This window comes from Bidens hawaiensis, unplaced genomic scaffold, assembly GCF_021521415.1.
Source record: "Bidens hawaiensis isolate Kalapana, Puna unplaced genomic scaffold, B.hawaiensis_p1.1 tig00002125_1, whole genome shotgun sequence".
NCBI classification, from domain to species: domain Eukaryota; kingdom Viridiplantae; phylum Streptophyta; class Magnoliopsida; order Asterales; family Asteraceae; genus Bidens; species Bidens hawaiensis.
Genome location: NW_027491113.1, coordinates 2,375,619 through 2,388,962, shown reverse-complemented (window position 1 = coordinate 2,388,962; position 13,344 = coordinate 2,375,619). Strand labels below are relative to the sequence as shown.

Genomic DNA, 13,344 nt, shown 5'->3' with positions numbered 1-13,344 from the left:
TATATAAAGATTTTGACTTTTCATTCTCAAGTGGTCAAATCTTTGCAAATGAGCATCAAGAATTGTCTTGTGTGGGAAAAGATTTGACTTTTTTCTATACATATGGTCTAATGTCACATTGCCAATGTCATGTGTTTTGGATTATGGTTTTCTTTCAACAAGTAAACTGAGAATTATAGTTTGGATTTTGTTGGGAAAGATTTGACACTTTTTCTCTGCAAATGGTCAAAGATGAATAAATATATAACTTTACAGAGAAAAATGTATGCAAATTTATTGGGGGTGTGTATGGGAGAATGGCCCTAGTGACAGCATATGGGCAAATTAGGAACACATCACATGGTTGAAAATTAGGTTTGACCTTTGTCTCATTTGACCATTGCTTCTTTTAACCGTTTCTTTAGGTGCAAGAGGATAAGGTGTGGTCCTTTTTTGGACACATAGGGAGCAACTACATGTAAGTTACTACATGGGTGGTTGGAAATATTATCAGAAAGAATCAACCACATTAAAATATATTAAACGTGTAACCTCTTTTAACTTGAACTTCTTCTAAGTAGAGATCAAGGTGATTAGGTCATGTGTTTAGGGGTTTCATTTTTAAGTATTACAACTTGTCTAGGAGGTTGTAGATGAGGTATTTTACAAGCTGATTTTTCTCCTCCAAACAACATGATGTATGATTTGTCAAAAATGTCAACCCCCCCCCCCCCCCCCTCCCCCTCCCCTCTCATCTTTTCCTCTTTGGACATCGACACACCATCTCAACATAACATAATATGAGTTTCTTTGATACCATTTATGACATTTAGCTCTCATACCATCGATTTGCTTTTTTTTACTAAAAGGTCATGTATTTGTTTTTTATTACATGAGTGAAGACTTTCTAGAATGTCAAATATCCATGGATCACCCCATCGAATATGTTTAACTGAGGAGTTCTCCTCATATTCATACTATCGTGTCACACATTGGTAACATGTGAGGCAATACATTTTTTTTTGGATTCGGAGTCTACTGTAATGAGAACATGATATAAAGATAATTGTCTAAGGTGTTACAAATATCTATTTGAGAGTCATTGTCCTTCTGAGGTTTGCTCCACCATCATAAACATAACACAAACATGAGGGTTTTTTATACCGTTTGTAATAGGGATGAGATCGGGACCGTACCGGTACCAACCGGTCCCGGTCCTGAAAATTGCGAAATTTTAGTACCAGTACCGGTATGGGACCGGGATAGAAGGTAAAAATTCGGGAAATACCGGTCCCGTCCCGGTCCCGTACTGGTACCGAAACTCAAAAATTTGGTACCGATTCGGTACCGACAGCACCAAATCAGTACCGGTACCAACCGGTACCAGTACCGATTTTGCTCATCCCTAATTTGTAACATATAACTTACCATATTTATTAATGTTGTCAGTTATTTTTATTTACAACTCATTTATTTGTTTTTTTTTCCGAGTGGAAACTTTTTATAAGGTTGTGCATCCATGGATTACTCTCAGTCAAGCAGGTTTAGTTGTGGATTATTCTCTCGTTAACAACCTTTTCGTAAAAAAAACATGGATGATATTTGAGGTGAGAGTGTGAGACATTTCGTTAGACCATTCCCATTCATAAACCAACTCAACCCAATCTTTATTACTTCCTCCGTCCCATTAAAAGTGTCCACATTTTCTTTTTTGTTTGTCCTACTACGAATGTCCACTTTCAAAATTTATTAGACAATTTTCAATTTTACTCTTAAACACATACAACTAACATTAATAAACTATATTTATGGACCCAATTTCCAAGGACATTATTGTCATTTGGTAAACAAAAAGAAAAAAAGTAATAATTTAATCTACCTTAAACTTTGTGTTTTTCAAACTAAGACACTTTAACCGAGACGGATGAAGTACAAAACTAATTTCCCTCTCTTTAACCTACCCAGCCAAACCAAACCCAACTTTCCACACTCATTAACAACCCAACCTTAATTATTTTTTATTAAATAAATAAAATTTATATTTGCTATTTCTTTATTGAATGTGATTATAAATATAAAAGCATTTTTTAATAAATATACAATATATATTAAATTTAAAATACTTATAAAAAATTAAAGTATACATATTTATCAAACATACTCAATATAGTAAATAAACAAAATAACAATCGTAGCATGAAATATGAATTAAATTTACGAATGATACAAACTACGTAATCACCCGTCGCCAACTTTTTTTCATATATGCTCAACCAAATCGTTCTTAACGCGATATGATCAGCTTCTCTATTGGTCATATAACCGGATAAACTTTCAATTTGTTACGTAGAGTATTGAAAAGTTTTTTCATCATATTCACTTTAGCTTCTTGTCGCGGGTCAATATTTACTTTATATTAAAAAATATATTTTTTATGAACTCTATTTTTAATAAATTTATACCGGTGTGTTCACAAAAATAAACTGAACAAGACTATGTTTTTAGATATTTTTAAAAACTTAATTATTAAACGTTATTTTAAAATATCAATATTATAGTTAAAACTAATTAATATGTAAAAAAAGAAAAAAACAAATTAAATAAAAACCCAATAAAATAGTGACATGTGGCAGTGAATGAGTTTGCAAATTAATTTGGTGTGGTAAACCTTTCAGCTCATTTTTTTATGACCCGACGTCACTCATATGAATATAACAAAACGAAAAGATTGGTAATTTGTCTAAAGTGTCACAACCACAATTGATGATGATGTCACCATCACATGCACCTGGAGATGTTCAAAACGGTTTGGGACTAGGAACCGGAACCGGTTCCTAACCGGTTCCTATATTCAAAACCACCTTTTGAACCGGTTCCAGGCTCGAACCGGTTAGGAAACCGAACCGGTTCTCCCACCCTCGGACTCCTAACCTATCTAACCGGTTCTTACCGGTTCCTAACCCGGTTCCTGTAGCGTAACCGGTCAAAAAACGGCTATTTTTGACCCCAACGGTCAAAAAATGGCCAAAAAAAACGGTTAGGAACCGGTTCCGGTTCCAGAACCGGTTCCGGTTCGGTTCCGGTTCCGGTTCCTACCCGTCCCCACTCAGAAATGCAAGAATCGGTCACGGATCATCGGGTTGAATCAGATAGGGTCCGGTTCCTACAAAAAACGGGTAGGAACCGGTTCGGTTCCGGTTCGGTTCCACCGGTTCGGTTCCAGGAACCGGTTTTTTTGATCATCTCTACATGCACCAACGTAGAGAATCGAGTAACCTAGGGTGTGCGATCTGTTTTGGGCTCAAACTGAACTAATAATCGATGTTTAGTTTTTGAAAACTATTTGTTTTTTATTTGGTTTCCCTTTTATGGTTTCCATTTGGGATAAAATTTTCTGAATAAATATTGGCAAAAAATAATATTCTGGGCTAAATCTATTTCTTAATTAACATTTAATTGATTATTATTAATATGAGCTAAAATATTTGGGTCATACTACTAATTAAATTTCTAAAAATTACTAAAATTTTAAAATAAAAAATGAAAGTTATGTTCGTTTTCTATTACATGCAAAACCAACGTCAAATCGAAAGTTCGGTTTTAACGAACAGAATAACAAATTGTCGGTTTTTGTTTCGATTTGGTTTTTTATATATCTAAAATCAGTTTTTCCGGTTTAATATACATAGCTAGCTGTTGCTACTGTGTTAATACATAAAAGTCATCTTAAAAAGGATAAAAGACTTATATTTTATGATACGACAAACTACTTTAAGCACTAAATCCAGATTTTACTTTGTTTCATTTTTCAAATTATTTGAATTTCCTTTTAAATTCTTTGTAATTATCAACCCACATTAATAATGAATAATAATAAAATGTTTTCATTGTCCATTGTTGTAATTAGTTTTTTGATTAAAACATGACAGTATGGTTTTAGTGAACAATTCAATTACCAGGAGACAAGGGGGGCTACGATATTTGACATGTAGTAGTTAAAGATTATCATGTGAACCATACATAATATTATTATCGTGTTCTCTTAATCACATATCACTAATGAATAAAACCAAAATTTTAAATTTAAACTTTTTCTTAAAAGAGTATTTGTCCAAAAAAAAAAAGAATAATAACAATAATAATAAACTTCAAACTTGTTATCAGTTTTAGAGAAAAAACTCTCTTGTCAATAAATATAGTTACAAAGACAAATGTCTCAATGAAAACACGAGTTTACCGATCATCTCTAAACATGTCGTATCATCATCCGATATTACTGGCCGGTGAACATATGCGATTAAGCATTGATGTACCGTTTTTACTAGATACTGATGTTCTTATACATACAAAAATATACTATGAGATACACATATTTTGTTATTTATTTAATTATTTAGCATGACATTTTATGCAAAAGAAAATTAATATAAGAGAAAATGTGAGGAAGAATTTAGCGAGGTTTTTTTTATTATGTGTTTAATGACACGTTTATTTTTACAGCATTCTTTGATCAAATATCAAACGACAGTTTTAACTTTTAAGAGGTGTGACAAATTTGCCTTTCATATTTTGAAGGACAACCTTTTCCATTTTGAAAGTTGAATTTGCTCTCACAAGAGTATTCCCCGTAGCTTTTTTAAATTTGTGTGAGTAAATTAAGTAAATTATATGATAGGGTTAAGAGTGGTTTTGAGTAAAGGAGAGAAAAATGATAGTGTTTTTTTTTTTTTAAAAAAATTTGAGGGAACATTGTTTGTCCCCATTTATTTTTAATATTTGTTAAATTAGTTATGAGTATAGAAAAGAAAAAACCTATAATAATAAATGTATACAAAAAGTATTATTCAATTGAATAAAAAAGAAAAATGCAGTGATTTTTAATGTAATTATAGAAATGTGGATGAGAAACGGGTATATTCTAAGACAAGATTGACTAGTTAAATTAAAAATCTTTCATTTATTTGGGGATAAATTAGAGCATTCTCATCCAACCCCCCCCATATTATGTGAGTGAGTGTTTTTATAATTTAGAGAGTGATTTTGAGTGTTGTGAGTAAAAAAGTTTTTATATTTTTGAAAACGTAGTGATTTTTCTGTATATTTGAAAAGTTACTGTTCACACCCTATGATATTTTAATATATCTTGAAAGTAGTTGTGAGTGAAGGGAAGAGAAATGATAATGATAAATGTATAGAAAGAATTATTTAATTGAAAATGAGAGAAAATGTAGTGTGTTTTAGTGTAATTTTGAAGTTAGGGATAAAGGGTTGGATGAGAATGCTCTTAGAAGGTTCGTTTTCACATGGCAAAGAAGATACTTATTAATACGAGTATGATGATGTGTCTATTCGGAGAAACTTAATAACGTTAGAAAACTTTTTAATATAATAAAACTAGTTTTAAAACTCGTGTGATGCACGTGATGTTTAAAAGAGATACAATTAAGCTATAAAAATTATTGATTAAACTTAAAACACAAATCTATAATTTCTTCTATTTTTATCATCTTAGATTTATATCGTTCATTGAATTTTACCACATTAATCTCCTATACTTAAAAGTGTATAAATTGATTTAACAGAAAATATAGATCTGGTTTCATTAAAGATATAAATATTATAATTATATTAACATAGATACCTGTATGCTTTTAATCCCCTATAATTTAGGTAATTAATTATTTTATTAATGAATGAATTTTATATTTTCATTAAAAGTAGAAAATAGTTTAATTGAGAAATTTAAGCTAAAAACGAATCTTTAAGTGATATGTGTTCACAATTATTTTCTTTTATTATAATAAGTAGTTATAAATTATATTTTCTATGAAAAATTGAAATAAAAAATAGGAAAATTGGATTTTAATAATCCCAACTTAAGTTGGCCAATAATAATCCCAACTTTGAAAATAGTTGTCACTAGTCCCAACTTTCACACTATTTGTTTTCATTGAACCTTCGTTAAAAAAAACTTAGCGGCGTTAAGTTTTTTTTCAAATTTCAAACTGATATTTTAGGGCTTTTGATCGGAATGAGGATACGAGTCGATTGATGTAAAACTTAACTTGAAACGGCGCTTCAAACAGCTTGATTTTTGTTAATTAATAGTTTAAACACCAGAATTGAAGCATCATTTAGTTGTTTGGACCACTGTTTGGAGGTAAGTTTTACATCAATCGACTCGTATCCTTATTCCGTTCAAAAGTCTTAAAATATCAGTTTGAAATTTGAAAAAAACTTAACGCCATTAAGTTTTTTTTAACGAAGATTCAATAAAAACAAATAGTGTGAAAGTTGGGACCGGTGACAGCTATTTTCAAAGTTGAGATTATTATTGTTCAACTGTATTAAGTTGGGATTATTAAAATCCAATTTTCCTAAAAAATAAAAACAAAAACTATGCTTTATCAGTCTATCACATGTCAAAAATGGCACTTTCACATAATCAGATGTTAAATTTTTACATAAATCATCAAAGCTTTAGATAAATTTAGTAGCTAGCTAGCTTAAGTTGCGTATTATATATTATTTTGTAGGAACAACATTGCTAAAATTCCATAAAAACATCTTTAAATAAGTTAGGGTGTTCGTACGTAAGGAAAACTGGTGCTTGAGACACGTGTTGACACAAATCCACTAAAACTGTAACATCCGGCCCTTATATCATTATTGTCCGCTTTACTTATGAAGAGCTCACAGATTTGTTTTTAGTTGCCCAGGTGGAGACTCCCCAGGTGGTTGAGACACGTGTTGACACAAATCCACTAAAACTGTAACATCCGGCCCTTATATCATTATTGTCCGCTTTACTTATGAAGAGCTCACAGATTTGTTTTTAGTTGCCCAGGTGGAGACTCCCCATGTGGTTGAGATACGTGTTGACACAAATCCACTAAAATTGTAACATCCAGCCCTTACACCACTATTGTCCGCTTTACCTATGAAGAGCTCACAGATTTGTTTTTAATTGCCCAGGTGGAGACTCCCCAGGAGGTCACCCATCCTGCTACTCCTCCCACCTGAGCACACTTAATTGTAGAGATCTCCTTTCGTCCACTACCATTAAGTGTGAAACACGTATTTAAGAGACATGAGCGTTACTTATGAACCAATGATCTCTCTTGTCCACGGCCAATGTGAGATTTGTCTAGGATGTTACAAAAACAGATTTCATATATATATATACTTTGAGAACGTATATGCTATTATACAACAAAAGCAGTTTTAATGTCGGAATTAATCTTCTGGTTTGAAAATGTACGGACATGACACAAGAGATGTCTTTTGTTGCTAAATTGTTTTGTGTGCTTATGGGTTATGGTATTCAAATATTTGCGAGTGCCACTGTTTATGAACCAAACTTTTGATACGAGTGGCTTCTGATTCAACTTCTAAGCATGAGCCTCTCAGACCAAACACGTCAACACTTCAGAAGGCTCTCTAGTTCAATCTTTGGACCCTCACAAAGTGTATCTATATATATCATTAAATCTCCACACTGCACCTAGCTATTACCTAACTCCTAACTCCTAAGCCACATGCATGTGCAAGTGTGAGGGTGTTTGCACCCTTTGTGACGACCCTCACTTATTCCTTGGCTAAGGAAACAATACCTAAAGGCACTAATTAAATGCCCAGGATCTCACTTTTTTTTCTTCCCATTCCCAAAGGTTTAAACCTTTCACACACATTTTTAACCTTCGGTGTTTCACTAATCTAGCTTTGTTTTGGGCACAATTTAATTCGTTACAAAGCTCTCACTTACTCAAATGAAAACACTAATAATTAAGATAATCATATATATATATATATATATATATATATATATATATATATATATATAAAACTAGCTTTTGAACACGTGTATTACACGTGATTTGTCAAATAATAAAAATAAATAATGTCCGTTATTTGAAAGAAATGAACAACATTAAAGGCAAAAAGACAATAAAATATATAGTACAGATAATAAGAAATTTAAAATCTCAAATTTATAAATTCAAAAAAAATATCTTTATATACAACATTTGTCAAAAGTGTTTTCTCTCATTATCCATGAAAAGTTATGATGAATGAAATGAGATATTAGAGATTTAAAAGAGAAATTATAACCATATGTCAAAATTGTTTTAAGTCGTGACCTATGGATAAGTAGGATAAATGATACGAGAAATTAAAGAATTAGAAAGATAATTATAATTCATTTGTCAAAAATATTTTGACCCATGATCCATGAATAGTTAGAATAAATGAGATGAAAGATTAGGAAATTATAAAGGAAATTATAACCCATTTGCTAAAATGGTTTTGCCCCATAACCCACGGATATGTTGGATGAAATAATAAGAGATATTAGACCTAGAATGAATGTGAGATTGCCACATCATCTTATTACTTTCTTTTATTAGTATACTTAGATTAGATATGTCAAATTGTTTTGAGTCATGACCTATGGATAAGTAGGATAAATGATATGAGAAATTAAAGAATTAGAAAGATTATTATAATTCATTTGTCAAAAATATTTTGAACCATGATCTATGGATAGCTAGAATGAATAAGATGAAAGATTAGGGAATTATAAAGGAAATTATAACCCATTTGCTAAAATGGTTTTGCCCCATAACCCACGGATATGTTGGATGAATGATAAGAGATATTAGACCTAGAATGAATGTGAGATTGTCACATCATCTCATTATTTTCTTTTATTAGTATACTTAGATTGTTTGTGTCTAACTTAAGTGGAAGCACAATTTTCCCTTAATTTTTTTTTAATTAGAAGTTAACTTTAAAATAAGAGCTTTTCGGAAGAACAAAAGAATTAGAGTTACATATTACACAAACCGAGCTACATCTGGATAATCGGTAAGCGAGCAACAAGCCGCGCCGCTATCCCCTTTTGAATCGCAAAGCCTATTATACTGAATATAAATCCTTGGTTCCTCGGGCTCTGCGAGTCACTGTGGACCACCTTCTGCACCCGCTCCAAGAAGCGAACCGCCTCGGGAGCTAGGGATCCAAAAGTGTCGATTGCATCGTAACACTATCTCATGCTATAATTAATATATAGTTTTTTTAATATGACTAACTCACACACCATCTAATCTAATGCTACTCCTAAATCTACTTCATTGTCAAGAAATGGGACTCAACCCTTCAACTCCATGAGAAGGAACACCCATAATTATACCTTTAAGCTAGAATAGAAGCCAAAGGGTATTAACTTATTAAGTAACGAGTATATATGTCGCGTCTTATAACATCTCCACCTAATTAAGCATATGAGTGAAGCTTATACATCGTTATATAAATTTAAGTTACATTTTTTATTAGTTAAATACTTTCATGTCGACACTGGGGCACATGAGAGACCTACATAAGAAGACACCCTAATTTAATGTGTTTTGTTTGGTGTCAAAACAGATTCATGCATTCAGTATAGTCTAATTGTTTTAAACCTCAATAATAAGGAGACAACTTCACATATGTGCCCCTACATATGGCATCTGGAGGCCTTAAACTATAAACCTAAAACATTATTGGATCTTAATTCTGACAACAGAACCGAGCCCCATGTCTTTAATTTCATGGTTATGACCACTTCAAGATGTTAGATTAAAGGTTATTAATTTACATATTCCCTACCAAACATTTTGGTATGTTTATGGTTCTTGGCGGGCAAATGTCTCCAGTTTGAGTTTGATATTTGTGTACTACATTAGCAAAATATCGAGTATACTTAATTAGCGAATACGCCATCACCACTTTGGTAGTGGTCAGCAGGTTTTTCTTAGGGTTTTCTTCAGGGAGCTCCATGTTCGAATCTCGGCTCATTTGCGTGCTTTGATATGGACAACACCACTGTAAAAGAGATTCGAACTTGGGTAGTAGCGTATGACAAGTGTTATAACTATTTGGGAGAAACACTACTGTCGCTACGACAAACGCCTTTAATAAAAACTTAATTAGCGAATACTATTAAGTCGAAGGCATATTCTTATATTAGGACTTTTTTATGAATCATGCAAGTTCACGTACATTTTCATATCAGTTTAATTTGCTTAATATTAATTTCTCACGGTGGTACCGAAACTATTGATAAATACAAAAATAGAATTTGTAATTTGTTTTTCATTAACTAGTTTTTTAATTTTTCTGGATTTGAAAATAATATTTTTGTAAAAAATAAAATAAAATGAACAAGTTAATTTGCATAAACTAAAATATCTTTTTTAAACTCTTAAAATCATAATGCATGTATGGAGCCCCCCTCTCCCACTTTTCAAATCTCCCTGTTTAAAAGCCAAGCCAGGTTCACATCTTTCTCCATGCAAACTTTGTCTTCAAACATTAACCTCCAAAACATCCTTCTAATTAGTCTTTCTTTTCCTCCAACAAATTCACAATGTCGAGCCGAAGATCTCGTTCCCGCCAAGCCGGAGTATCAACAATCAACGACGCGCAGATGACGGAACTTATTTCCAAGCTACAACAACTTATTCCCCATGGCATTAATCAAACCAAGAGTTCAAGGGTAACATATTTATAACCTTAATTTCTGTATTAGTTTCTTGACTTTTCATACTGTACCTTCATAAAGTTTATGTGATAAGTGTCATCAACCAAAGTACATGAACCCCCACTTGCATAAAGTACCAAAACCCATTGTCCATTGGGGGTTCAAAAGAGCAACTCAAATCTACATTGCAGTTTCAAGTTGATGAATTGGGTTGTTGTGTGGTTTTCCTTTGCCTTTTTCTAGATAAGTTGTGTAATATGGTTCACACACACACACACACTTGCATTAAATTCTTGTGGTGCACCTAACCCAAGTAGCTAACTTCCTGACTGCATGTGACTGTGTTGGACTCATTCAACCATATATTATGTCCATTTGTGTGTGTTATACTGATTCTCTCTCACAAGTGTGTGTTAGTTTCCATAAAACAAAACTATACTCATAGGTTTAAGGTATCCTAACTATACATTAAATATAGTACATACATGTCTTTTGTAACTTCACCAGGAGAATCGTACATGAGAATGTTTTTTCCTTTAAATATCTTTCTATAACTTTTATTTTAAAATGCATTAGTGAAAGAATAATGAAGAATTAAAATGATAATGATAAATGGTATTTTTGGTATTTTGAATAAGTACTCATAAAAACAAAAAAAATAATTGAAAGTAAATTTATTTATATAATAATGAAATCATATTCAAATATATATGCTAAAAGTTAATATTGAAACGAGTTGAAGAGAAAAGTTAAAGGGGTCAAGTCAAGTTAAATTGCTAAACTAGTTAGTATAGTTAATTATTAATAGCTTGAATGTTTAGAGTTTAACTTTGTTACTTTGCATATTTATCTTATTAGTCTAGAAAGTAGGAGTTTGAGTCATAGTATGCTTAGATTAAATTTCGTGTTCACATTCTTGAGCCTGATTGCCAACAAAATAAACTAGTTCCGACTACGTATTAAACTATATATTAGAAATTTTAATTAGTGCATGTGCTTGTTTTTCTTTAATATTTTGGACTAATTAATTATTAGCAATATTGTAATAATGTATTAACTTATTTTCTTGGATGTATGTATAGGTTTCAGCTTCAAAGGTGTTGCAGGAAACATGCAATTACATTAGAAGCTTGCACAGAGAAGTTGATGACTTGAGTGAAAAATTATCAGAGCTTTTGAACTCTGCAGACACTGACAGTGCTCAAGCAGCCATCATTAGGAGCTTAATTATGTGACTATATGCATCCAGTAATTAATTAATGGAGCTAATTAGCTTTTAAACATGTCTTAGTCGATAATTATTCAGTTGATCGATATGCATTTCGATCTTCTTGATTTTTACTTCTAGGGTTTCTTAATGTGTATCACTTTTATCATGTTATATTTATATATATATATATATATATATATATATATATATATATATATATATATGTATTTTAGGATGTTATTCTCAAGGGCTCTCTTGCCATGTACGTAATTAATTTCCATCTTTTGGATTGGATGTTCAATATATATATACTAGCTTTTAACCCCCATGGTACGGGAGTTTACTTAGGTTTTGTTTTTAATTGTTTTTCTATTTTATTTTTGTAATGTTTTGTTTTATTTTTTAACGGAGTTTTGTTTTGATTCATGTTTTGTTTTGATTCATTACGTGTATATTAGTTTGTTACTTGTATATTTTTTAACGTTTGAGCTATTTCAATTAAAATATCTTGGGTTGGATTGATTCCTAGTTGAATAGCTGCTAATGGTATATAGTCCCAATTTCCTCCAATTAACTTTTGGTATTATGAAATTTCATTTTGTTGAGTAAAATTTATTTATATAAACTATAAAATTTATTGTTTGACGGATGTATTTATGTGTTACATGGTGGTGGATGGCTTGTTGGTTTTGTAGTTCGTGACACTATTTTAATCGATAACAAAATCACACGAATAAATATCTTCAATCCAACTAAATTTAAACATATTTTTTGAAATAGGCCTGTAAATAAACCAAATGAACATAAACGAAGCATATTCGGTTTGTTCGTTTAAAGTTAAGCGCACGCACAACCAACTCGGATATTTAAAAAAAAACCCATTATTTTAATACCTTTGAATAAATCACTAATGTTGATAGAAGTTAATTTTAATAATATAAGTATTGAGTTATTACGACTGCATGAAAAATTTAAGACTCTACAATGAATAAATATTTGATTCCACCTTTTCAAATATTATTTGAATCGGTGGGTCAAACAGGTTGGGTAACGGGTCAAAACAACAACAAAAGAAATTTGTTGGTCGGATAGTGTCGAGTCCGAGGTTGGTCTTCTGCGACAATCTAAACCCCTAAAAAGCTTAAACTTTAAAGCTAAACAAATTAATCAACATTCGCTAAAAAACTTAATTTAAGACAAAATCTTGTTACATTACCGCACAATTCCAAACATGCCAAACATGTAGAATACATATTCCCATCCAAAAGATTCAATCACGGGTGGAGTCAAAAGTAACCTATAGGTATATTAACACATGAGTTAATTTATAAGGTGGGTCGACCCGAATCTGTTCTTTAGACTCAGCAAGTCAGCAGCATTTGCAGCAGCTCTATGTCTAGACATTAAGTTTCCAATTGTTGCAAATGATCCTTCAATGTTTGGAGGTGAACTTCCTCTTCAATTCGGTCCCAAATTTTGGCCCGTTATCACTCCAAAATCCTCAAATGTACCCTGCGATGCCCACTTTCCACTTGCTTCACTGATTCTTTTTGGACTTTTGAATGCCATTCCACCAACAAAAAAGATTGAACCTTTCCCACTTTTTGGGTCAAATTTCTTGCATCTCTATCGA

At 31.7% G+C, this 13,344-nt stretch overlaps 1 protein-coding gene across 1 annotated transcript; it reads left to right on the top strand.

Moving 5' to 3' along the window:
• Positions 1 to 10,216: 10,216 nt before the first annotated feature.
• On the top strand, positions 10,217 to 11,856 carry LOC143607657 (transcription factor ILI6-like). Its single transcript, XM_077083027.1, has 2 exons — positions 10,217 to 10,516; positions 11,584 to 11,856. The coding sequence occupies exons 1-2, from the start codon at positions 10,388 to 10,390 to the stop codon at positions 11,734 to 11,736; spliced, it is 282 nt and encodes a 93-aa protein (XP_076939142.1). The 5' UTR covers positions 10,217 to 10,387; the 3' UTR covers positions 11,737 to 11,856.
• Positions 11,857 to 13,344: the final 1,488 nt, after the last annotated feature.

Coding starts and splice junctions, on each gene's coding strand:
- LOC143607657 (XM_077083027.1), top strand. CDS start 10,388: ATGTCGAGCCGAAGATCTCGTTCCCGCCAAGCCGGAGTATCAACAATC. Junction 10,517..11,583: donor ATCAAACCAAGAGTTCAAGG/GTAACATATTTA, acceptor ATGTATGTATAG/GTTTCAGCTTCAAAGGTGTT.